At 37.6% G+C, this 27,982-nt stretch overlaps 1 protein-coding gene across 7 annotated transcripts in view; it reads right to left on the reverse strand.

Moving 5' to 3' along the window:
• EML1 (EMAP like 1) overlaps positions 1–27,982 on the reverse strand; it is a 131,246-nt gene that overhangs the window by 21,335 nt on the left and 81,929 nt on the right. For 3 of the 7 annotated variants that reach the window (XM_082058219.1, XM_082058217.1, XM_082058220.1), the window contains 7 exons: positions 20,008–20,142; positions 14,257–14,285; positions 12,791–12,817; positions 9,426–9,555; positions 5,232–5,381; positions 3,233–3,302; positions 1,256–1,366 (listed from right to left, as the gene is read on the reverse strand). In XM_082058219.1, coding sequence (XP_081914345.1) covers positions 1,256–1,366; positions 3,233–3,302; positions 5,232–5,381; positions 9,426–9,555; positions 12,791–12,817; positions 14,257–14,285; positions 20,008–20,142 — 652 coding nt within the window. The remainder of the gene's footprint in view (positions 1–1,255; positions 1,367–3,232; positions 3,303–5,231; positions 5,382–9,425; positions 9,556–12,790; positions 12,818–14,256; positions 14,286–20,007; positions 20,143–27,982) is intronic. The other 4 variants (XM_082058218.1, XM_082058221.1, XM_082058222.1 and 1 more) reach the window with 3 other exon arrangements.

A 27,982-nucleotide genomic window follows, 5' to 3' on the forward strand; every position in this document is an offset into this window, starting at 1 on the left:
TGAAAATAAGACCTAAGAAAACTCTGCTTCTTTTTGCTTATATATGAGGTTGCTTGGTTGTTTTCCTGGTGAACACACATCTCAGACACAGCTACAGAAATAACTGTGCCAAGGCAACTCGCAAGGTGGGACAGAGACAGGACTGAGAACCCTGAAGAGAGGGCTGTCTGAAAAGAGATAAGCAGTACTGCTACGGGACGGGAAAAGTGATGCCCAAAACAGGCGAAGCTGTGACTGTGAAAACACAGCATAAAGCAAATGTACTAAACACTTTCTTGCTCCTGACATCTGCCAATACCAGTCCTTTGTTATTAAGTACCTATTTCTTCCTCCAGGGAGAGACTATTTCCTTGCAATTCCTTTTTATTTATTCTTCAAAGCTGATCTTGAACTGTGTTGGTTTTCAACTTTGTGGTTTTTTTCAACCAGCTGTCCCAATGCATTCCTCCCTATTTCACTTTCTGTAAAATATTGTCATCAACAGATTTTAAGTGTTTGTGGAAACTTTTACTGAAGTACATTGTGCCTATGGTATACACCCTTTAGTCCTCTCCTTTTTAAAAATGCTGCTGAGACAACCAGACACCACCACATACAGGGCTTACAGATTCTGTTCTATGCGGAGAGTTTTGAGACTTGCATGTGTCAGATTACAGACTCATGTTTTCATATGGGACTCAAATGCTGCTTGTGTCATCTTTTTTCACCTCCCTGATAGACTAGAGTTGAAAGGATGGTGCCAAGAGGCTAACAACAGAATTCTAATTCTTTACAATCCATTATCCACATGCCTTTGCTGCTTTCAAGCAAAAGATTTTGCTTCTCCTATGGGAGCTTCTGTTTTTCAAGTCCAAAATCAGGTCTTTCATCAGTCATTCTTAGACACAGTGTAGGGGGTTAAAAGATGTTGAAAGGGTAACTTATGTAGGAAGAAACACAACAGGATGACTAAAGAGAAGAAGTAAGGGTACTTCAATTTCAAGAACACAAGTACTTCTGCACCTGCTTGTCCCTGAAGAAATTAATTGCATTTAATGATAAGCATAAGGTAGACCTCTGAGACTGCTGAGATATTTCTAACTTTAATAGCAACATAAACTATTGGAAATAGCTGGGTTGCAAGCTTTCCTCCTCTGAAAAGGATGCTGAGAGAAAAGATAACTTGGAAGTTTGTTTTGCTCAGGGAAGCTAAATTTGAAAGACTTCAAAGACCTGTTCAGCAAACATTCTTAATATGACCATTAATTTTACTTACAGATTTAGAAAAAGCAATGCAAGTGACAGCTCGATCAAAGAACCCCATTCCGATGACATGCAGTGTATTCAGAGTTACAGAATCCCAGACACGCACGTGTGGTGGCAATTGCTATAAATAAACACAGAAATAACAGCTGAAACAATGGTGGTTAAAAAAAAAAAAAAAAAGTATTTGAAAAAATGAGAATGCATCAAAACAAACAAACAGAAAAACAACATTTTATCACAATTTAAGGTATGAAAATTATAAGAACTTCTCTAGAGTCACCCATGGAAGCAGAGATATGCTACAAATGATTTGCTGATGACTGTGCTTAGGACCAATACCTGGGACTGACTATTGGGAGTGCACAGCACATCGGGGGTCACTGCTCTCCATTAGTTCACTGAGGTAATGGACACTGAGACATTCTTCATTAAGGGAAAATTGTGGATGACCCCGTGACATAGGACTTACTAGTAGGTCCAGGATCATCAGTTTAAACTGCTGTAACTGAGATAATTGTGGTCAACACCTAACAGCAGGTGCAAAAAGAAGCATAAGAATTTCTACAAAGTAATTAATGTCAGTGCCATGAAGTGGTTGTGGAAAAGAACTGCATCTTCAGACCTTTCCTTACAACGGCACGTGAAATTCAAGGTATATATGAAGTTGGTGAGTTCCCTATGGAAACCAGGGGGTTCCCCGTCCCTCCCTCCCGCCCCACGCAGCGGAACCTCCCGGAGGCAGAAACTCGCCTCAAGGCCACCAGGGGGCGCGCGGAGGCACGTGCTGGTGCCCTGTCACTAAACCGAGCTCAAGGCGGGACCGCCAGCCCGGGCAGGACAGACAGGGCCGGGCGGTGTTTCGCTTTTCCCCGCCCTTTCAAATGAAATTAGTATGTTTCATTACCACACCAAAAAAAAAAAAGCAACAGTCACGAGTGTCTCTTGATCATAAGTAGAGAAATTGTCCTTTAACATAGATAAATATATAAAAAAATCAATGCCAACCCAGTACCTCCTTATATAAATGGCTTTTATATAAGCTTATCTATATAACACATTCCCCTCAATCACCGACATCAAACCTTCAGATTTTATTTCACAAATACAACAGTAATTGTATTTATAAAGTTTAAAAAAAACACAAAAAAACCAAAAAAAACCCAACCAAACAAAAAACTACCAGAGATTTCTCCAACACACAATAAAAGTTAATAGTTTATATTACTCTACTAAGTTATCTTTACATAAACCTCATATTGCAAAACTGGGATTTTGTCTTCCTCATTCATGTGAAGTACTTAGTGTACTGATAATTTGGTTTTATCCTAAAATTCTTCTTTGATACCCACCAAAAACTCCGCAATAGTTTGGCTGGGACATCAGCTGCATACTCTGCTGAGTAACTTGCTCCTCGTGCTTTTCCTGCCTCTGCTTGTACCCGTTCTTTCTCACTTCTCTTCGGTCTTTGGAACAATGTTCCAACAATGTACCCTGTTCAAATAAATGCCTAGCCTGCAGCTAAGCTTTACGATAATACAGGCAATAATTAAGAGAAAAATATTCTTGTCTAGATGATGGCAAGAGTAAGAGTTTATTTTTTTCAGCAACCAACCCAAAGCCATCCTTATTGTGCTTTGGTTTTGGTGGCTGTGGTTAGAAATGTGTGCTGTAAGTTTTAATCTCTGCTGCTTCGCCTTTTCTCCACATCTATCTGCCCTCTCAGGTCTCCTTTGAAGCCTCATTCACCCATGTCTCTTTTGGAGACCAGCTCCAAATTTCCCTTCAGTCCGTGTAAGTAACAGAACCAGAAATCACTGGGTAACTTTGATAGTGTGCAATTTGCACTCTCAAATGTAGTTTTGCCTGCATTCAGTCCTATAATGTAAGACCAATTTAACTGCAAAATGAAAAGAATACACCATGCATCTTCTTAATATTATTTCTTATAAAACAGAAGCAATTGTATGTCAGCAAATGGGTCACTCACTTTTCCATCCTTCGATGTCCCTGCAACTTGGCCTGTTGCTATAGTGATCCTATCAGGATGCACAGCCAGGCTAAAAAAGAAAATAAAGAGAGGTGAAACTTTAAGCCATTTGTTATCTATTTCATCAAACTTATACATGAGATTGTAAAATATAGCCATATTTTAGTCATATAAAGCACACAGCATACATGTAAACATTTTAAAAATAGAACTGACCAAACAATTTTCATGCTCCTTTATTAAAAAAATTATTTTATGAGCAGTAATTTGCTTAAGTCCTAATACTTCAAAGCATGTATCAAACAAGCCCCGGTCTCATTCATGCTGGGATTCATCTCACTGAGATTTAAACGACTGCAGTGGATCAGGAATTTACACTTTGAGCTAGTTACCTAACTTCAGTTATCACTAATCAGAGGTTGCAGAGACCTGGTTAGTACAGTCAGCACTGTCTATACTCCGCTGACAATACTCCAGAGCAAACAGATGTATCCATGTAAACATTGCTCTCTAATCCTTTACGAAAGGTAAAAAAAGTCCCTTAGTAAGAAAGAACAGGATACAGAAATCTGGAATTTTGACTCTAAAATTAAAACTGAGACTTTAAAAACTTTAATCAATGTTAACTAATGTATCTAAGAAAAAGCAACCTAAATTCTGTATTAAAGGCTAGAGTACAGTCTAATTTCCCCCTAAATTCTCTCTTGGATCTTTTTTCACTGCAGTTGCTTTGCATACAGTTCTAGAGGCCAAGCGCCCTGAAAAATGAACTGTGGCAATAATTCATTCAGCTTTATAATGCAGAAAGGTATGCTCTTTCCAATAAACCTGAAAGCTTTGAAATATCTAAAGAGCCTGAAAATTTGAAACAAAGAAATGAGATGAACAGGTCCAAGTTAAAAATCCCCTTGTAAAACAACTAGATTATACAAATTATTCAATTTTATGAAAAATGCTCACAATGCAACCAGATTTGGTTATCAAGCCTGTTTTTTGGCTTTCAGGGACAACAGGTGTTTCATAATGCTTAATCTAAAGAAGGGACGTCAAACTCACTTCATATATTAGGGTCCATCAGATAATCCCAGTGCTCTTTGTCAGCTACAACCAGACCATCAAGACAAACCATATGTTTATTTAGATTTCAATTTAACAGTACTGATATTTCCTGATATCTAGTATCCCCTAAGCTTGACCACAGCTAAATCACTTTGAAGCCCAAGCCAGCATGCCTGTGTGGCAGCAGACAAACCAGGCTGCTCAGGATGAGTTTACAGCACATCTGCCATGACATAGACATGACTGACGATAACCAGGATGACCACGGATGAGATTAAAACTGTTTGAGCCTAAAGGACCTGGAACCCAGACCCAGGTGAAGATGAAAAATTCCATCCTACTTAAGAAGCGGAAGGAGAAGGGTCTAAAGAATAAGTTAATGTTAAATCGTCCTAAAAACAGAGTAATGAAAACTAGTGGGTCTATAGATGAAGGCTGATTGCTACTTTTCTGTATTCTCAATGTAAAAAGTATATTAGTTATGGAAAGCAAATTTTCTCAAGTAAATACAAGGAAGAATTGTCAGCAACTTAGAGAAATGAGCCGTAGCTTGGATAACATCAATACAGCAATTGCATGTAGACACACGCAGACGAGGTAGCACAGCACATATGGCAGCACAGACCTCATGGCAGGTTTCGAAAGCAAATTCAGGCTCTGTGAGGGACATTTTTGGATATCCTCAGGTCTGTGCCATCACACCCTGACAGCAGTTGCCTTGTGTGCTGACTAGTCAGAGCTATAACACACATTTAACATCCTTACCATGGCTACAGCCAGACCTTTATTTCTGCAAATGTATTGTCAGGCATAAGGACTCAACCTATGCATGACTTAGAGGTTAAATCACTTGAATTTTCAAAACTGTCTTAAAAGAACAAAACATTACCTCCCAAATACTGTTTTATGAAGAAAAAAGCAGGGTTATTAGGTGACTTACCACTTCACATCATCATTATGACCAGTGTAATGTCTCTGAAGTTGCTCTTCAACGTTGAATAACACAACTACAGATGCGATGAAATATACAGTTTCGCCCGTTGGAAGAAGATAGAGATTACTGCGACAGTCCCGACCCCTATATCCATAGCTAGCATGTTGGTCAAGCTGCAATAACATGATCTACCAATGAAGGATGTTAAAAATAAGAAAAACAAAATGGATTTTCTGCCCCTGAATTTCCTGAAGTTGGCATCTCCTGGCTTGAGCGCAGCTTTATCAGGTCACAGCCTTCAGAACTATCCCCCTTACTACAGTAAAGAGAGCTAGAGCATTTCACAGTCTGCGGTACTGAAAACCTACACATCCCACAGAAAACATGCAGTAAAGAATACGGGAATTTGTAGACATATTATCTCTTTAGTAGTCCCCTGGAATTTGCTAAATGACAGACTAAGGCAATATTAATTTTGTTCCAAGCATATTTACTATTTACACTGGTTGACTAATTAAAATAAAAATTTAGACTTAATGGAAATGCTAATAAGTCATTCAGTACATCTCCCTGCGTTACATCAGGATTGATTGCTTTATCCTTTGTGCAGGTTGATTGATTTCATTATTCTGGGCATTACCAGCCAGATGGATATGAAACTGTAAAAGGGTTACATCATCCATTACAGTTTATTTTTGTAGTATTTAAAACGCAGTGGCCCAGATTCTGATGCTAGTCATATCAACAGTAATCTAAAATTAATCCAATGAAATAACTGGAATTAATCCAGAAATAATCTCATTTAGACTGAATGTCAATTCAGCCAAATTACGTAGTTTTATTTTTCTGAAGAGTCATTAGGGACTACAACTATTTTGGCTTTCATTTTTTATGAGAACAGAGAGAAACAGCATTAGCAGAATCTTGGCAAAACAGAAGTGCATTCTAATTCAGTCATTATGAAGAAACTGCCTGTGATAAATATATGGAGAGGTACTGAAACCCCAATTATACGATACTAAAAAGATTGTTGTGCACTATTCTCTATCGTCAATGATAACCCAGTCAAGCTAAAACACTCATGTTAATCTTATCCAAGAAGTAAGGACAATAGTTACCTTACTTCTAAACCAGGAACTTAAATAACAGCTTGCTATTTTTTTCTTACATTAATAAATGCAATAAAAGTAGTACTGCATACCTAACCATCAAAATGTGCATTCAGAAATACAGCTTTTGGACTATCAAACTGAAATATTTTAGCCAAAGTTCCTTCTAGTTTGACATATTCAAATTTGAAGACATGTAAACAACCAATATCTTCAAATTAGAAAGCATTTTCTATCCATTTTGAATGTGCCTCTAAAATTTAGAGTTATTCCTCTAGATTGCAGGACAATGCTTTGTTTAAATTTATTTTTCCCTATAAAGCCAGATACGATTACCAATTGAAGCCACCACAGAATTTCCCTCATTCAACAATATACAATCAAGTTTATATTGAGCTAGCAGTTGAAGCTAGCATTAGGCACTGGACTCCTAGAAGTGAAAACTTCATCTAGACATTCAAAAGGAACAAATCTCTGTGCATAAAAATAGCTATTAAATGAGAAAGATTACATTCTTTAGGGAAAATCTCCTTTCTTTATCATTCTTCCTCTGGGGAACAATGCTTCATTCAACACTTCACATGCTGGCTGTTGTCAAACACTCGGTTTCTTTCCATCAGCCTTTTTGCTCAAATGTAAACTCCTGGGCTTGATCCCTCCTTCTCATGGTTTCCCACACTCAGATTCAGTAGCTTCAACTTGGATTTGGTGGGTTGGCACTTCAGGGAATGTTATCGTGACCTTTTCTTTCCATGTGGCCTGCCGCCTTTGTTCCAAACCTCCCGCCTGCCAAAGGAGCTGCCCTCAAGCCGACCTGTGCCGACCCTGGTGCCTCCATTGCCCATTTCTTGCTCAGGTTTCACCACATCTGCTCCAGCCCTCCCTCACACCTCATCACTCAGCATTTCTGAATATATCTGATGTGCTCTGAACCTTTTCTGGCTTATTCAGATACCTGCTAATGCAACTGTAAAACTGCTTTATGGTTCAGCTATGCCCTGAAATCTGCCCACGCTTGATTTTCTTCCTTCTGTTTTTCATCATAGTCTGCTTTGCCCTTTCCATTTGTCCATCTGACCTCCTGTATCTGGCTTCTCTTTGCCAATCCTTAGAAATTTACAGAATTTCAGCTGTAATTCCCCAGCCAGGCTGATTTGTCTGCTACAGAGATGTTTTCTACTATTCCCGTTCTGTTGCCCTCCAAGCAAACAGCTCAGCTTCTCCAACTTAACTGGAACAAATGCCTGCGATATGGGTTGGTTTTCTGCTGTCCTCATCTTTCTCTTTAAACTATTCTATGCTCCTGCCCCTAGCTTTTCTTCTCATCATCAGAGCCTCTAATTTCATTTTTTAAGTCTTTCATCTATCTAGTCATTGGTGCAACTTTTAAGTACGGGTATTAAGGTTGAGCTTAACTGCAAAGAAATTAAAATGTGAAAAAGTTAGCACAATATTTTGGGAAAAACATCCATCCCCCTCAGTAACCAATTAGGGTTCATTAGATCACTTTATTAATCCATAGCTTTCCTATTCACAGACAACCTTTATATGTAGGATTCTGCTGGGCATACAGACACACACCTAGAAGGACATATGAATATCCAAACTAAAAACAATTCTCCATCTGGCAAATATTCAGTCATTTAAGTGAGCTTAAATGAGAAACTAATGAGACTGAAATCATGACCTACTCTAATTATAATTTCCCATAATAGTCTGAAATATTAACTTCAGCTTCCACCTACACACACTGCTAATGAGAGTCTGTCGTTTCGTTTTTGTTGTCTCAGCAGCACTCTAATGCTTTATCCCGTATCATCCCTACACCGTACAAGTGGAAAAAGGCATCATTAAGCTCTGTTGTGATATACGGTGAGAGCCTGTACAAGAATTAGAAGGTTAAATGCTGCAAGCAGTATTTCTCACTCTAATCTCTGATGTTTTATTAATTTTGTGGATTTTTGGTTTTTAAATTCATCCTCAGTTATTCCTGCATGCATGATCTACGCAGTTCCAGCAGACTGGGGTAGTACCCACAGGCTCAGCTGCAACACGAATAATAAGAATGGTAACTAAATCTGTCATTAATCTCTTGTGAATACAATGGGACTTTTGGAAACTCTCTGTGTGCATTCTGAAACCACATGCAGTTCTATTTATACAACTTCGCGAAAGACTATATGCAGCCTGTCTTCTTTTTTTATGAAGACAAAGCAACTTCCTATTTGTACTGTGTGGGACCAAAAAAGTCGTCTTCTTAAAATAGAAAACCTTATGAAGACTTCATCTCTCGAAAGATAGATCTTGTGATTATATTTTATCTTGAATCATCTATTACATATACTAAAATGATACAAAAATGAAATTTCAGTTCTTTTTTCAATAAAGAAAATATTTTCTCATTATATTTAAATGTCAAAATTTCTGTATGTAATGAAACACTGATTTCTTTCAAGTCAGAATTCTTTAAGTATCTCCACTCACAGAAGTCAGTGGAAAACTATGGTTGTTCGGTATTTATGGTGCTCAAACACAGTTTAAAATCGAAATTCAAACACTATTTTATAAATGGTATCTTAAGAATTATATTGCTGAGCACCGGTTGCAATAAATAAATCAGTTGCAAAGTGCTTTTCGGTTCCAGGCTTACTCAGGTACTGAGCTGATTCTGGCATCCTCTAAAGAACAATAATGCACATTTTAAATGAACACAGTCTAAAATGATAAATTACTACTAAGAATCGGCAAAATAAACTGAGCTTGCTTTACGCATACTATAACTAATAATCACAGCTCACTACATTCTTACAATATGCCTAGTTTAATCTTTAGCTAATTAGCATGCTTCAGACTTAACCTTCAGGCCACATTTAACCAAAATCCTTCCTAAGCTGCCCCCTTGCACCTCCCAAGGTGCAGAACAGCAGCTTCAGGAAATTAAGACCTGTTTCAACAGAATGTCACTTCACTAACGAAATGAACCCTATTAATAAAGATCTTAATTTTGCTATACTTCAGCATGAAAAATTACTTAAAGCAAATCATTAAGAAATTATTGATTTCCAGTAGTTCTCTAGCACAGAAAGGATACACCCATTCCAGTTTAAGCCTCTTGGCTGGCAGTTCTACTTTTGCTTCCAAATTGTAAGATTCCACTTGCTCTTTGGGCATGTACATAGTAACGGGACGTCCACGAAGAAACATTTTTACGTATCCTTCCTCTACAAAAGGTCAGAAATGTTTAGTGTTACACAAAAGAGACATCAGTGGAGAATTGCAGTGCTCCTCCATCCCTTCCCACTTAACAGTTTGGTGCGTTACAATTACAGAATGACATGCAATCTCAAACTTAGAAATTAAATTTTGGTGGTTTGTTTGTTTGTTTGTTTTTTGTTGTTCGTTTCCCCCACCCCCCCTAAAACATAATCACTAAGCAGATTTTTTGTAAAACATACAAAGTCCCTTTTTCCTCTAAATATTTCGAGCAGCAGAATTAGGACTAACAATGTCATCAAGAACTACAAAACTGAAAGGACTGAAATAAAAACTTTTTTGGTGAAAAATACTGTTACAATATTACAGTTTTTAAATTTTAAAAATTAAGGGGAAACATCAAAGATTACAATTAACGCAGAAATACCACTTAAAATTAATTTTATTTTTTAATCAATATTTACAGCGGAGCATCAGCATCTAAAGTATTTTCCAACTCAGTTGCATTCTTTGCATCTCAGTGTAAAGATACACTTTACACTTGATACAGTGTTAGAGATACATTCGAAATAAGGAACACAAACAATTAGTAAAAGGAATCATGCTGATGTACATGCAGAAGAGATATAAGCTTAAAGAATTACTAAACATTGAAAAAGGAATGACAACATTGACAGCAAATTAAAAGAAAGGAAAATGACATAACAGGAGACAAGCTACAAAAACTTAATTGGTTGACAGAAGTAAACATTTCTAGAAGAAAATGCTAAAAGTAATGTGTTGAACTGGTAAGAAATATTTTTGGGGAATAGAAGCAGGGATTAATAACAGATCTGGAAGTACTGACTTGGGGACTTCATGGGGCTTATAAAACTAGGAGATCTGGGAAATGCCATGAAGGTCTGACTAGGACTTTTGGGAACTGGCAAGGCCAAAGTGGGTGTCCTGTGAACTTCTGGTGAAGTTTGTCCAGATTCAGAACGTGCTGGCTCTTGCTGCTTCATCGGCAGATCAAGGGGTTCAGCCTTGTTCTCATGCGAATCAAGCAGTTTTGGAGTCAGTGACATCTGTAGAGTTACTAGACAGAATAATCGTGGGCACAGAGGAAGCGGAAGGGCAGAAGTAACAAAATCATGTAAATGAAAAAAATTATAAAATTTAGAACTGTTAAAATTACGCTATGAACTGTTAAGCATCATTACAACTATACCATTATTTTTTTATTTCGAAACCTAAGGCTTTATTTTAATTGGCAATATGCATAAGTTGCAAATCCTGACTAAATTAATAAAAATGAATGGTTGAACAAATAAACATCATAGCTATGCTGTATTACCTAAATATATGCGAATTTTGCCTTTAGACTAATTCATTTGGGAAAGAGATTTACCTGATCTGTCACAGTAAGGTTACAGCTAGGGCTCTCTAGCTTCATTTACAGAATTCATACATATAGTGAAAACAACAGAAAACTGAATGTTAAAAAGAAGCAATAATAATGGCAAAATAATGGTGACAGATGGTTGGAGCTTAAGATGCCTGATAAAATGCTAGATTACTGGAATTGTTTTTAAATATCTACTCCAATAGATCCGTATTGGAAAATAAACTATAGAGGGTAGAGCACTAAATAGCAGAGCATCGCAGCACTGTTTGCATGCGCATGCAGCATCTATTTAATAAGCCTGAAGCACATGCCAAAATTACTGATACTGGTGCACTGGAAGTCAACAGATTTTCAGCCGTGACAACCACTGACTGTGCTTATCAAAAGTTGGGAATGAACAAAAGTTTAATTAATTAACCTGCTTTTCTTACCTGAAACTTATGGGACTCATTAAACTTGCATATTTAGCCACGTACAGTGGAAGTATTTGACCTAGTCATTCAAAACTCCTTTTTAGAGTAAACAGGGGGAAACAGGCAGTTTTGGACAAATTAATCACACTTTAAAGCAGATGTCCAAAAGGAAGAATAGTAAATTATACCAAATATATCATACCAAGTATAGAAATTATGCCTTCAGGACACCTCTCTCTCTACTCACTATAAAGAGGAACTTATGCTGACTAGGTCAGGCACCAAAATACATACTGTTTATTTATTTCTAATTTTGGTAATGTTAATTCCATCTGTACTTATTTTTATTGCTAATCCAAATGTACCATCTACGTAATCAACCTACATCCCTTTCTTTGCACTTTTCATAACTAAGGTTTTAAGACAGCAGAGCTCTACATGTGAAGATGTAGATGTAAAGACAGACAACCATCAAAATACGAAGACAGACAAATGGTAAAACTTTAAGACAAATGTATCTTTTACATCTGCAAATTTGTAAATTTCAAATTTTTGCTGAAAATAACTGCAAAAATTAACAGTTACTGAATTGAACTAAGAAGGCACATGAATGCTAGCAGGATCTGCAAAGGAGACCACTGCCAATTGCAGCCATAAAATTGTACAAAGAATACACAGAGGTAGAGACTCTCTAAAAGACTTTGCCTTGAGAACAAACATTCTTTGCTTTGTGAAATTTTAGATTCATTGCAAAGCTGAAAGATGCTGATTAGTGGAAAAACTGTCAGGATTTGGCTATCTCTAAAAAGCAAGACAAATCTGTGATTATATCACAGACATAAACATGCATCAAAATGTGCATATTTACACCACAGTTTAGCTAAAGCTTTAGAAAACAATACGATATGTTTACCAAATGTAACTCTGCTTTATGACATTGAGCAAAAAGCACTGAGAAATTAGTTGGAGGCCTAGGTCTGTTTATTCAACATTCAGAAAAATCTACAGTCTACTCAGTAAGAAAAAGCAAGGGAAAAACAAGGCTTCTATAACCATGTTAGGCTAACAGCGAAACAGCCAATAAAGGGGCAAATTCTATATGAATTTCAGCAGAAGTGCAGAACACCATTTCCAACACAGTGAACATCCACGTGTTGCCATATAGCTCTCTCAACGTATTTTGTCTAATTCAAATTCTTCTGAAAAATTCCCCAGGAATCTAAATTATAACCCCTTATTATTATTAAAGTGCCTCTGGGGGTTATAATTCAGTAGACTGTATAACAGATGGTATAATGTTTTTGTCTCAGTCAAAAGAATTAGGAAAGTTTTAACATTGCAAAATGTCCGCAAGTTAGAAAACAGCTGTTGATACATTGAGTTTTTATCCCACCAGGATCACATTTGCTTAGAGAGCTATGAGGTTTTGGAAGTGAAGCCTACCTTTGCAGTGGGTCACACGGCGCTTCCCTTGTGATTACAGAGACAGAGACAGAAGGGCTGGATAAAGATGTGTTTGAATACAATAAACTCACTAAATACCTGCTCTACCCGCTGTCCATTGCATTCTGCTGGAGGCGAACCTGGTGCTTGAAAAACCCTGAGCCGCACTCCATGCCATACGTCGGGTAATTACAGTCAAAACCCTTTTTCTCCAGCTAGGGGCCCTGTTTAGTTCTTCTATCATTAAAATACTAGCTTAAGCTCCATTATGCAACTATATGCTTAAAGTAAGTAAAATATTAAGTATAACTTTCTTAGAAAAAAATAATCACTTGCAGTAGGAATTCTGTTCAGGTGAGAAGGGTAAAAGTAGTGTCACATCTGTTTAATTACTGAACTTTATCTAGAGGGAAAGTGTTAGAATAAAAATTGTTCCAAATATCTTTGCTTACAAGGTACAAGGGAAGAAGAAATGTTACACAAGAAAACTCTATTCTGTGTGAATCAGAAGTTTTCTTTTTCTAAACCAACAGTTTTCATGAAAGGGATACAGACTGTGACTGTATTGCCACGAAGTACTTAAGCACTTATTTAGTTTTATATATTGAGTTCAAAATCAATTACACTAAACCCTGAAGTATGGCTTAAGAGCTTTGTTGGATACTGATCAATTGGCTCAGTAAACAAAGGATTTTCTACTTTTTCAGCTTAATGTATGATTACTGTTACAGAACTATACACAAAAAGAATATGATACATCTGGTAAATCAAAAGGATCTTTCCTTATTTCATGAAAAGAAAGCTTTTATATGAGTCGTTCTTGATTCTTCAGAACAAAAATAACTGTTGCATATGTTATTCCACTCTGTATTTTATGATTGTTTAAAAGTTTGCAGATGTCTCATGACAAGGACAAATTCTCCTTTTGCTTATACCCACTGTTTCACTTTTGAAATCTTTTTACAAGGATAATACATAATAAGGAAAAACTAGAGTGGTTTTCAAATTAAGACAGACCTCCAAAACTCTAACACCTTTTTTATTTGTAATTTGACAGATTTTATGATGAAGCATTGGGACAGATGTGGCATTCTTTAACAGTACTTGATGGCTCCCTTTTATGACTAAATTAACATGACAGCATCATAGCTTGAACTTGGCAGATGCTTTAATTAACAAAATCTTAATAGTGCTTTGAAAGCGAAGACATATTTGGGGTAAGAAGACACAGCCTTTTTCTTCTTTGTCTTCTTACAAAGAATCCTAACTGTAAAAGAAACCTATTGGGCCAATAAAAAAGTAGAGCAAACTGATCAACTTTTAAAAAATATGTCATCATTAACCTGAAAGTATCATGCTTAGATTCCCAATACCAGTTGCTAGGCATCCACAGAAAATAAATAAATAAATAAATAAATAAATCTATTATCACAGTTGTTTTCTTAAAAATGTTTAAAAGTTCCTACCTGCACTGAACATTGGTTCCTTGGGTTTGCTGTGAAAATAACAAAGAAATTTCTATTTTTAAAAAGCAGGTACATACAGTCTTCACATATAAAGGTATCAATATAAAATTTAAAATTTAATATAAAATATATTTAATATTTTCGTGTGTGTACTTATAAATAAAAAAATACTTTTTCAGTTCAATTATTTACAAGGTAAATCCCCAGTCAAACACAATTAAAACCAGTATACATTGTGGTTCCTTGATGGTAGGTGTTAAAACTTTACGTTCAGTTTTCCTTACATCCTCAGAACTATATATTTTCCTTCACTAACTATCAAATCCTCTTCTCCTGCAGAGTCAGCTCAGTTACAGGAGAACACAGAAACTGGTCATGAGTAGCTGCATCAGTTTTGGTTTCCAGTCAGTGAGATTTGTTAGTGTAAAGAAGTCTATGACTACAATAAAAAGCTGGGAATACATTCTTAACTACAAAATCTCTCTGCATATGTGGAGCAGGGGGGGCTACTGTATCAGTGCATGTGTGGGTGCTTGGTTACTTCATCGCTTTGTTCTCTCTGGATCCAGGGAGCAAACCAAAGCTGGAATCACGCTACAGAGAGTTTACAGAAAATATGGAACTTCACAACTGTACCTTTGTGAATGACAGTACTTGGTAAAATCCAGAAAGCACAAATCCATCATGATTAAAACATCTTTTCTTTCTCACTGTACTGATGCTTGTAAGACAACCTGAAATGGTTCATCTTTTTGTCTTGAGAAATTATTTGGCAAAACTTGAAAGGAAAATACATGAAGCTGTGGAGAAGGAAGAGGCAGAAAAGCTATGGAGCTCTCTGGATAGTACTACCCTGGCCAGAAGAACCATTTATTTTTCAAGAAATGCCAGTCATTTGTTTTCTTTGTCCTTTGCTGCTGCATAATGAGGCTTGAGGGTGTTGTTTCTGTTGAAGCATGGAAGGGACACAAAGCTATGGAATGCAGTTATTTGTCCTCCCAGATCCATTTTCTTTCTATTCAGCAAAACTTTTGACATATCAGATTACTGTTGTGTGTTTCTTAGGGTGATCGCAAAAGGTTTGAAAGCCCTGTCATTCTGAAGGGGAAATGCTGAAATATTAAGTATTCCTAGAGCTGTTATGCCATCTCCGCATCCATTCTTAGACTGCAGTGGGCAGATAAAGAGAAACCAAAAAAAGAAACAAAACTGGGTTGGGTTTTTGCCCACAATTTTTTTTTTTTAAGCATAAAAAATTATCTCTCTACAATAGAAGTTGTACCAAATAGTTTTACAGTATTTTTCCTTTTGTCACGATTCGACAGTTATATTAAGAATAATACATTTACTTAATGATAAAACAAAAACAAAACAAAAAATGAGTTCTACCGATCCTAACCATCAATTTAGCAACTTTTCATAACATCAGCCTTGGTATTAATCATGCATCAGAATTCATGCATCAAGCTGGCGGACACAACCAATCTCGTCTATATATAACATGATATGTTGCCGCTGTTAACACCAAGATTAACATTTTCTTTTATGAATGAAGATATTTTTAGAAAATCAAAACTTTATGAGATGGAGCACTAGTCAGAAATGCTGCCATATTAGAGACAAAAGAGTCCCTAGCTCTGAAGAGACCATGCTGACTTACTCAAGCTAATCAAGCTAATGTGAAAGGATGATTCACGACAGTAATAAAGCAAATCATGTGTACTTTCTAATTATACAAGCCCTAACCACACACGCAGCTCAGATTTCTGAGTACTCTTCCTTTTTTGTGAACTTGAGTCACATCCTACTTATCTAACATTTAGAAAGGCTTATCTTTGGCTTATAGCCATAGGGAGTTGGGACATCTCATCACAGAATGTGAGATCATGGTCATCTCCTTACTCCTTATGCTTAAAGGTTCTTAAAATATCTTTCTATAACATTATGTTTTTGTGTAACAGACTACAACTGGGTGCCACAGTATAAAAAAGATATTAAGCTACTATGGAGTGTCCAGAAGAGGGCTACAAAGCTGGTGAAGGGTTTGGAGGGGAAGCTGTATGAGGAGTGGCTAACGTCAATTGGTTTGTTCAGCCTGGAGAAGAGAAGACTGAAAGGAGACCTCATTGTGGTTGCAGCTTCCTCACAAGGGCAGGAGGAGGGGCAGGCACCAAACTCTTCTCTTTAGTGACCAGTGACAGAACCCAAGGGAATGGCAGGAAGACGTGCCAGGGGAGGTTTAAGTTGGACATTAGGAAAAGGTTCTTCACCCAGAGGGTGCTGGAGCACTGGAACAGGCTCCCCAGGGAGGTGTCACAGCCCCAAGCCTGACAGTGTTCAAGAAGAGACTGGACAACACCCTCAGACACATGGTGTGAACTGTGGGGTTGTCACGTGCAGGGACAGGAGTTGGACTCAATGATCCTTGTAAGTTCCTTCCAGCTGAGGACATTCTATGGTTCAATGACACATAACTCTATATACTTAGAAAAATAGTGATTTTACGATTGCCTGTTTAGATTCCTGGCATGCATTTTGCTTTACGTTTCATCTGCAGACGAGACCCAGAATCATAGACTCATAGACTATTTCAAGTTGAAAGGGACCCACGAGGATCAATTACATAAACAATAGGGCTGTGAGTAGATCATTAAGTAACACCCTCTTCCTCACTCTTTCACACATACAATTAGCTTTAGGAGGACACCCTTAGCTCCCAGCATACAGAATCATGCTCATTTTTCTTTTAGCCCCATGACACTTGTTTTATATTTTGCACGATGGTTCAGCTGCAACAGGATGCAAAAGTCTTTCCCCAGACTGTTCCACAGGGTAAGGATGCTCTGCCAGGAGGTGAGAGCTGTGGTGTTGAACACCCTGGTGCTGCATGTGACAGAAATCAGGGAGAACTCCCACCATACAATGATTATTCTCACAGCAGCACCAGCACCACGATCTCCAGCTAAGGTAACCTAACAGGCGCTCTCCATTGGTTCCTTGGGACCCTGGCACATTATTAAGCATCATGTCTCTTCTCTCCTGAAACTCTTCCTTGAGTTCAAAATAAGTGATTTCTGATGAGTGCTGTTGCTCAACCCTTTGTGGCCTAACCACTGCAGAATGACATAATCACTGGGTTTCTATTAGAATAGTATGAAAAAATTAAAAATTTACCTCAAAAACAATTTTGCAGATAACCATTAGTTCTGTCATAATGTTTTATTTCTCAGCTATTTTGGAACTCACTGTAAGTGCACAGTACCACTCTGTAGCTGGTAGAAGTCATATCTTTCCTTGACTTAAATGAACAACAACCTAATTAATAATCTCACCTAATTTCTTCAGTAGTTTTAAGATAAAACTGATTTTAGATAATTATCACTTTATGTAGGTAGCAGGATCTCAGGGATATCTCGAGAAAAAAAAAGAAATTTTGCAAAGCCCCATACTTAGGTTTTGACAGGTTTATCTTCTACTGCACAACATACACAGAATTTGCCTTTTGGAGAATTGAATTTTTTTGTTAAAAAACCTGATAACATACAAGGAGAAGGGACACTGCTAAAACTTCTTTGAAAAACTACAGTTAATTGGAAAAGCAATAACACTTCACCATTCGTAGTTGTACTTCCTCCACACATTCCAGAAAGAAAAGTCTTCCCATCTAATGATAGAAATTTAAATTTTTAACAAAATGTTTCCATAAGAAATTTGTTTTGTTTATAGAACGTGTTTTTTTAAAACAAAACAAAAGATCAGCAACGAGAGATCAACACAGAAAACAGCAGCAACTTCTTAATTAATTCCCTGAGACAATGAAGCTGTATGAAGTTACACACTATGGCAACACGTCATAGCACTTCCAGCTTAAATTAAGAGCAAGTTTTTATCTTCTCAGCAGTCCCTTCATTGGTCATTAATTTTTGCTTAGTTTGGCCTTTCGAAACTTTCAGGCTCACTTGTCCCTAAGAGTGCTGATATTTGGTTTTCTGCTTCAGAGCTTTTCTATCAGACGTACCAAGGTGTAAATTCCCTGTGCTAGAAGCATCTGAGATGTTTAGTAACAATTTTGCCCAAGTCTGCACATGCAGAAAGAGACATGGCTCTGAAGTAATCCCATAAAAGACTCATTTTCCTCTCAAAAGTAGTATTTCTGTAGGAATTACTTAAAGAATTTTTTTTTTTGCAGTTATATTTGTCTTTTAGGAAATTTAAAGTAAAGTACAAAAACAGAACCAAAACCACTTCTACTCAGTACCATTGCTGCGTCCTCATCTCTTCAAAATACATTCCCCAAAGGCTACCTGTGGTTAATAATTATTTTACAAAAAAATTAAGGAAAAAAAAAATCATATGGTGGGATAAAGACAAGTTTTCAGAAGTGCCAGAAGGCCCAGTCCAGCAGAATTCTGTTGGCTTATAAAAAACTCATTCACATGCTTAGATGCACATTGCCAAGATGATTTTACACTTGCTAAATTTTTAGTTTGTGTAAATATTTAATTTACACAATTAAATGATGTTATGATATTCTTAATTTTTCCATTATTCCAATATTTGCTAAGCCTCTCACAAGTTTCATAAACTTTGCACACTTGCTGCCTTGCTTCACAGCTGAAAATATAAGCCAGGAAACTATTAATAATTTCAAGACCCATATTCAGGTTGCCCATTAGTACACAATAACCTCAGTCACTCCTTACATCAAGTAAAGGTGCTGAAGGGATAGACAGGAAGGCTGATTTGTGCCATACCATCAGCTCATGAGCAACCCAGCGACTCCTATGACAGCACTGATGCCAATACAGAGCAGCTAAATTAAGTTATTATGTGATCTCCATTAGCATTCTGTTCCTGTGGTGACATCGTCTGTGAGGCAGTGAAACCGCCTCTTGGTGGTGGGAAACTGGATTAGGAGAGATGAAGTGAAATGGCCAGGACTAAAACCTGTCTAGGAAATCTGGGAAAGAGCCAGTTTGAGCAACACAGTGACTTTGCCACAAGTATTGATGAATCAGCTATTTGTTCAAGACCATCTTGAGTCTGAAACCCTTGAGCAAGACATTCTCTTTTCCTTGCACTGTCAGTCATGCAGAGAAGCATCATCAGAGCCATACAGAGACAGGCATCCCTTTATTCCGCTTTGTGTTGGATAGATATTGTAAGCCTCTTCCTCCATTTCTCACGTGTGACCCTTGGACTGTGACGGTCATTGCTCAGACTGGCCTGACATCGGTCTACATGTGGGAGGTGGTGAGTGATTGCCTTTCCAACACTTGTTTTAGTTTTTTTCTTCCTCTTCCCTTCACTTATTAAACTGTCTTTGTCTTAACCTATGAGTTTTCTCACTTTTACACTTCCTACCCTCTTCCCCCATCCTGCTGGGGATGAGTGAGTGGTTGTGTGGTGCTCAGCTGCCAGCGGAGGTCAAGGCACCACAACCAGGCACCTGAAGAACTACATGTCAGGAACCACTGATGTGGAAACCACTAAGATAATGGAGAAGCACATTTAACAATTATGAACTTTTTTGGGCAACTCAAGGTTCTCACACTGTTCATGGTTTGGAAATAAGACAAATAAATATCATCTAAATTTGAAAAACTGTTTAAAGTGTTTTAAAATATACTTCTGTCCAACTGTTGCAGCTTTTGAAGAAAGCTTCCAATATTCTCTATACTAAATAAACTAATTTCATCATTAGGACAGTTAGGCAAAGAAACTAAGAGATTCATATTTAGACAACATTACCTTTCGCTGTTCTTTTTACCGCTAGATGAACTGCTGGTGGATCCAGTGCGGTTGCGACTCCCTTTGGAATCTCCATAACTTTCCCTCCTACCGCCCGGGGACACACGCTCAGCTGAACTGGTTCTCTTAACAGTGCTAATGAAAAAGGGAGCAAGTTTTACAATGGCCCTTGTAAAAGCACATATCCCTATGACAAATATTTTTGAGAAACTTATCAAGTAGAATGCTGACGATAAAAATAACAACAACTTTGTTTTTAATCATAACTTGATTTGCTAAAGAGCCTACATAAGAGTTTTGTTGAGTACCTAGTGCAACAGAAACAAACATACTGCTTTTTCTTTGATCATAATATAGAAGATGGGCTAAACCAGTATCAGAGTAAGCTTCAGTATCTATTTTCCAGGTCACATTTCAAATCTCTGACTACCACTCCATGCTCCTGGAGTTTTGGATTCTCTTAACAAGAAGTGAAAGATTTAAAAAGAAAGCATATTACCTGACACCTCCGCTCAGACTACAGGGAATGTCAAAAGTATGTCAAAATTTGAGTACCAGCAAGCTAACTTTGTGTCATCATTCAATATCAATTATTCTGTAGTTCAAAGGTAGTTTTAACATACCCCAAAGTGAAATTAATGGTGAGCTAGCCCACACTTCTTCATTAGCTTGTCAAAAATGCGTGGCTCCTATTTACACGTATGAACAGATTAGATTCCCCACATCACCTGACAAGGGGTTTCTCAAAAGCTTAAAGCTTGCCTTACTGTCTTATTCTTCAACCATCCTTCCTGCCAAGATAACTGTTGGGAGCTCTTGTTTGACTTTATGGCACCTTTTAGATACCCAGCTCTCTCTGATGGAAAAACATGAGTGAAAACACAAGCAGTATTACTTAGTAAGTTAAGAGAAGTCCACTCAGAGCTTGCACCTAATAGGAGACCAATTATTATGGTTATGCATTAGTTCAAAGCACTTCTCCCTAAAGCAGTTCTTGACGGGAGAGTGAGCAGCTGAGGGTGAGGCCCCGAGCCGGGCAATGCCCCTCCCTTTGCTGCAGCCCCTGCGCGGCACAGAGGTGCAGGCAGCAGCACCCGCACCCAGGCAGGAATTGCCCCCGTGGCAGGAACGACAGGAACCTGGTGTCAGGGTCACCTCCCCCACCCCAGTCCTGTGCTATTTCACCACCTCCAAAGAGCAGAATACAAATGTCTTCTTTACCCCTAACATCCTCACCACTAAACGACCGCCTTTAGCAGCTCCCTCGGCCCAGAAGCCATGGACACCAAGCTCACAATCTTAACACTCGCGCCCCTCTGCCCAAATCCCAACCGCAAAGCCCCTCTTCCAACAAGAACTTCACTTCTTTCTGTTCCTGCTCCTTCAAGGCCCAGTCTCATCCCAGCTGGCCCCTTTACCAGCCAGCTCCCCTTTGACCTCCATATGTCCCCACAGATACTCTGCTTACCATAGGGCTCATCCCAAGCATCCATGAGGACCATCCCAAATCCCACTATAAGACCCCAACAACTATCCCTACCCAGTCATCCCAGTTAACTCCTCAGGCTGTCCCACTTTGCATGTGATGTAAGTGGCACTGGCTTTTCATAACTAAGGGAAATGAGACAGATGTTTCTATCCAGTCCAAAAACATTCAGCTTATCATCTGTACACCACCATTGATACACTAAATATATATATTCTTGCTCGCTGATGTCTTTTTGCCAGCAAGGGGCGAGTGTTTCAACATCTCAGCTGAGGCCCACTTACAGAAATGCTGGGAACAACCAAACCAGAGTCTTTCCGCAAAGCAATGGCCTTCAGGAAGGAGGGAAGCAGCCCCAGCTAGGGCAGCCCCAAAGAGCAGATGCAGGTTAAGACGCATCTCAGGTAGCAAGACAAAAAACTTTCTGGAACATGCAATGCTAGAATGGATGTTCAGTGCTGCATTTTTGTATTAAAACCAAGCATGAAACAAATGATTAAGCTTGAATTTTAAAAATGCTGTTTCTCTGGAGAGTGTCACGTGAGAGAGCAAGCAGAATGCAAAGTTACACACAAGCACAGAACAAAAAACATTCAACAAGAGAAGGGAAAAGGCAGTAAAAAGAATTTAATTCTGTCTTTATTTCAAAAATAAGTATCTCCTACACTAGCCTAACATTATCCAAGTCATCTCAATGTCAAACACAAGAAAAACTCCTCTAGTAAATTAAATAATATACTGTTCTCATTTAACTGTTCTCCTGCATCTCATAACACCATCCAATTTAATACTACTCCAGTTAAAAAATAAAGCCTTGATCCCAAAAATGCTTGCACCACATAAAATACCTTTATTAACATGAGCCCTTAGACTGCTTTATGTACAATACTTGCAAAAACATCCTCTGTGTGATTTTGCGGGATCAAACCTTTCTTTTGGCATCTTTTTCTGGCTAAGGAAAAGAAAAGGCACTCTCAGCCTATCCTGAAATTAAATTAAGGAAATCACCAAATTATATTAATGTTAGAAAAAAATGTTAGTTACAGAAGCAATTTTAAACTAATTTTAATGTTGCTTGGGCTTTTATTTTTATAGCTATCAACATTCAAAAGATGAACTGGTGGATAAAATCCAATGGGTGAGACTAAAGCTTAAAAGTGTAATCCTATCTTCTTTCTGAATAATGAAGTCTCATATCAGTACAAAAACTACTTTTACCACAAGAACAAAATTATGTTAAAGTCTTTTGGCTTATGTCCATCACTGCTTAAACTAATTTGCAATGCTATCTTCTGACAAATTTTATTTTAAACTTCCTCACTGGGCTTTTGTTGTTGTTGAAGTATTAGCAGGTGGTTGGAAAAGAGAATTGTAATTTCATTACATTAACTCAGTTTTGGCATATACACATTTTAGTAGCTATAGTGCTAAAGACCGGTGATTATATCCATGGCTACAGTAGACACAGTCACTTGGGGAGAAATTTAAAATGACAGAAAATATTCATTTAACTTACAGGTTTGGAAGAATACAACTGGATTTCAGAATTTGCCTTTCACATTAGTGATATGAAAGGAGAGCATTTTCAATTATTTCAAAAGATAACATTTGGTAACACAATTTTTAACTTGTATAAGACAGCAATGTGGTCTAATAAAACACCCTATAACAAAAATTATGTTAGCATGAGATAATGCAGATACCAAAATGGAAATGATTATTACATCTGGCAATGTATTTATCAATGATGACAAAAATGTACTTCTGAAGATGTTAAAAATGGGTGTAACAATTAAAGTTCTACCGTATTAATGCTTGTACTAAAACAGGCACTTTCTAAGTGTTGAACGGAAAGGGAAAGGAAAAACAACTGAGCTTGAACACTACAAAGCTATTAAGGATCCCTCACCTTAGAGCAGGCTTTTTCAGTTTGCATGCATTGAGAAGATTCACAGACCTGCTTAATCCAGATTGAGAGGTGCGTAAACAAAGCAGAATAAAAAGTGAATGCAACAATAAAATGTGGAAACAAGACATTTAAAACACTTACATTAAAAGACATAATTGCATGCTTTCAAGATATGAAGTCACGTGCAAGAGTAAACAATACAGTGCTTATTGACTCAGGTAGATGTTTGATCATTTCAAACCATACATTTAAGAACACCAATGTATCTTTGAATGACAAAATCTCAGCAATGCTCCAATACACGGACCGTTTCTAAAAAAGCGATTTAAAAAAAAAAGAAAGAAAATCAAAGAGGCTGTCTGAAGAAACAAGACAGATGATCCAGCTAGAAGACAAACACTATTAAAAAAGCAACAATAAAGACAAGAACATAAATCCTCATATATACATACATATACCACTGCATAGCATGAATGTTTCGGGTGGTTGCATTACTGAATTGTGGTGAACAAATCTGGTTAAAATTAAAAAAAATATATATTTAATTACCAAAATCTGGGCGGGGGGGGGGAAAGCTTTCCAATAAAATAATTTAAAATAGTGCATACTGCTCTTAGTAACTGATTATATTAACAATATTTTGAAACTTGTCTAATACCCTTTCTGACCCTCATTTAAATCAATTAGAATAAATTCAAGAATAATATATGACTTTAATTTCACTATGCCTTCGAGCAAAATGCACTAATAACTTTAATTGTCAGAGATATAGTGAAGTGGTATAATAGTTTCACCACTCAAAGTTCAATGGAGAGGGATTTATTTTTTAATTTATATTATTTTTATTTTACAACATTTTCTTTGACAGACAACAGTTAAATAGAAGACTTAATTGAAGGTTCGATACAGAGGTCGTGTGTGTGCCAGTTACAAACCATCGCTGCCCCCAGAACAGAACGCAGAACATTAATTCTGGGCGACCGAACAACTTCCTAGGGGCCATGTGTTTAGAGTTTAGAAGAACAGGAATTTATCATATTAAAGTATTTTATTCTCCCTACAAACAAAGCTCTTTATGTTTCCTTTGTTCCAGCTTCTTCCTTTTGATCTCCATTGTCAGAGTTCTGCACCATTGTGATACTTTACAATCTGCTGGGGGAGAAAGAATGACTGATTGTCTCCTTTTGAAAGGCAAAGTACACGCCAGCCCCTGCCTGCAGCAGCATCCCTACTGGGAAAGGTACCCTCTGCATTCTCCTCCTCATGGCTTTTTTTTTCTTCCTTTCTCCCCCTCAACTCTTGGAAACAAAGCTATCCTAGATGAGCCACAAAACTCTTAGATTTTAATAGGGAACACAAAACATTACGACTGTGTGCTGGCCAAACGCTAAAGACAAATCTAGTGTTAAGCAGGGAACTTCAAGCCACATTACATCTGAAAGTAGGAGTGCAGGGGGAAGGGAAAGTTCTGCTCACAATCCACTAAACTCATCTCATTCTGAAGGAAAATTTCAAATAATTGTTCTATGTACAAAGTTCAGAACAAAAATATAGCAGCATTCAAAAAGCTGGTACTTGAAATAGCTTTTACACTTCAACAGCATAAAAGCAGTAAATATATTAATTTTCAAATCAAACCCTCTGAGCAAAGGCTTTTTGTGAACATGGCTTTGAAGCACTTTACAAAAGCAGGTTATTCTCAATTGTCTGTGTCAGGTGATTACCCAGCCCATCACAAAGTCCCTCCAGCTGTGCTCAGTGGGTTTGCAGCTGGAGGCCACCCAGCTGTGCTCACAGGGCTCCATCCCCTGAGCGCCGCAGCACCTGGTGGCACCAGGCCAGAATTTTTGGTCCCAGTACCACCAGCATCACCAGGTTTTTATCTTGCATTGTATTGCCACCAAGTACTTTTGTAATCCAACTGAATGATGTTTTGTATTTGTGCTTTTTCTCTGTTCAGGTTATTTCTTGCCTTCCCTAACTTGGATAATTGGGTGTTGACTGTACAAGATCTGAACACTGAAGGGGGGGTTCGTGCCCTCAATTCTAATTGAAGTCAGAGACAGTTGAGGTTGCTCAACACTTTGCAAGATCTGGATTTAATTATCACATTAGGCCCTATAACAACCTACTGATACCTAGAGATACACATTTTACATATGGAAAACTGATATGCATAGAGGTTCAATGATTTGCATAAGGTCACTGAGAGAATACGTGCAGAACTCAAATAAAAGCCTCCTAGTGCCACCCTTTCAGCCTCCAGCCTTTTTTATCACCTCCAATTTTGCATTCCTGCCAGAAGTCATTTCCATTTCAAATATTAAATGGGAAAACGGAAAATGTAGTGAACTCTGAACTGCATCTCCTTGGTAATCCAGCACGGGGGATAAGCTGCGGGCCAACCTGCAGTTCCAATGCGTTAACCAACGCATTTACATATGGCTACTGTAGGAAATGTGATTGTGTGTGCAGACGTATCAGTAAGTACATCTGTTTCTAAGCAGTGGAATGTATGGATGCACACTTGGTCCCCACAGAGATTATTTGCATGTATTTATATAAATATGCATGACATACCAGTTCAAGGGACAGACTGATGTCATTTCAATTCAACATTGCACATTTCCTAACCTAAGTGGTGAAAGTGTCAGAGAACGGAGGAATCAGAAGTTACTTATTTGTAATCCCCCTTTTAAAAAGGGTATTTGGTAAAACGTTTGGGAAGGACTCCATTCACCTGGTGGTTTGCCTCTCTTAAAATACAGTCACAGTGAAGAAAAAAATTGAAGATGATGTTTTGTACTGTAGTAATCCTAGCAGATATTTGTAATTCCCAACAGTAGACCAAAGATGCAAAAGATTACTCAGAACTTCACTTTTCAACTTCTATCTTTTTCACATTTTAAAAAATTTCAATGTTTTCAATTCTGCACCTATGTTGTGCAAGAAAATTATTAAAACTATCCGAGCAGAAATTGCACTTTAAAACATCTATAAACACTTAACACTATTTAGAGCTGTTATGCCACATTACCACATTTTGGACTAAAGAACACGTATACTACCAAGTAGCAGTAGGTTTGGAATCAGTTTATAAAAAAAGAGCACTATAAAAACATAATTGCTTAGCAGAAATCAGAACTAAAAAAAATATTTTAAATTCCGTGTCATCTATATACTGTTCAACACCGAGTGAAGCTTTAACACAAACAAGCTCTAACCCTTAAGAAAGGGAAGCTATTTGATCTTGCTGATGTATTTCCATTACTGTTTTATGCATACACACTTACAGCTCCTGAAGGTAAAATGGTTCAGTATAAATACAAAGCATGAAAGAATTAATGAATGCATAATGAATTAATCTACTTGACTATTTGCAAGAAAGCTATTTGGAACACTTAATACACAGTCTTTGAATTCTGAATATTTGGAGCACAATTTACCACAAAAACATGAAATCCCATCAGTTATTTTAAGTTTCATTATCAAATTATAAAAGTAGAGAATAATTTACCAAAAACAAGTTTTGTACAGTAATTCATAGGTGAGGTCCATACCATTCCACTCTCTTCTTGTTCAAGTGTATTTATAAGCAAGGCATAAAAATATACTTTAACATAACTGAATAAAGAATAAAATTAAGGAACAAAATTTACATATTAAATACAATCAATACAGAATTTTAGAGCATTTGAAGGCAATATGAATTTCACAGCACCGGAATTTATAACTTCTTTTTTCAAGACATGAAATAACTCTGCTCTCCTAAGCACTCTTAATAAGTGTGCATCTATAACAGCAAAACTGCCTATGTGTGTTCTTTCTTTTCCAAAACTGAATACACATTTTCGTGCTGCATATTTAAAGCACCTTCAGTTTAGCACCTTCAGCAAAGAGAAGGGATAAAGCTTAATAAAAGGACATTAAAGTCCTTATCCTGTGGAAGAGTCTCATACAGGAACCAAGACAACCATCGAATGCTCCCTGAGGACTTTCCCACTGGCACTGAAGGAATCCAGCTGCAGCTGGGTCCGGTGGAAGGGCTGTAGGATGTCACTTATCTGCAGCAATCCTGAGCTAGGGGAATGCCCACAGGCTGCAGGCAACCCCTGTGCGCCACCTGAATTACACAAAGGACCCTCAGAACAGAGAAAGAACAAGTACAACCTTGACCTGCATTTCATCCACCCTACTCTGGGGCAGAAAGTCCTACACTGAACCTTCAAGAGAGGGAACAGAGACTCAGGAATCATATTCTTGGTGTACAAGCGAAGCTTGCCAATGCTTGTGCTCCCTCATGGGTTTCATAAATACCGCTTGAAACTTCATTACTGAGAATGAAATTAAGAGAATTATTCAGAAAACATAAAGAACAGATTTCTTTAAAAATTCAGCACATACAAAATAGCACCCCTTTTTGAACACTAATAAGGCCCTTTTTTAAAAGGTAGGTTCTTTCGCCCATTTTCAAAATTCTGATAACATAATTCTGATAATGGAACAGTTTGTACTCTTATCTCACGGGCTGATTCAGGCAAACCTGCCAAAACCTTCAGCTGTAGCAAGCCCCAGTTCAT

The sequence above is a fragment of the Streptopelia decaocto genome (assembly GCF_964273445.1).
Source record: "Streptopelia decaocto genome assembly, chromosome: 7".
NCBI classification, from domain to species: Eukaryota; Metazoa; Chordata; class Aves; order Columbiformes; family Columbidae; genus Streptopelia; species Streptopelia decaocto.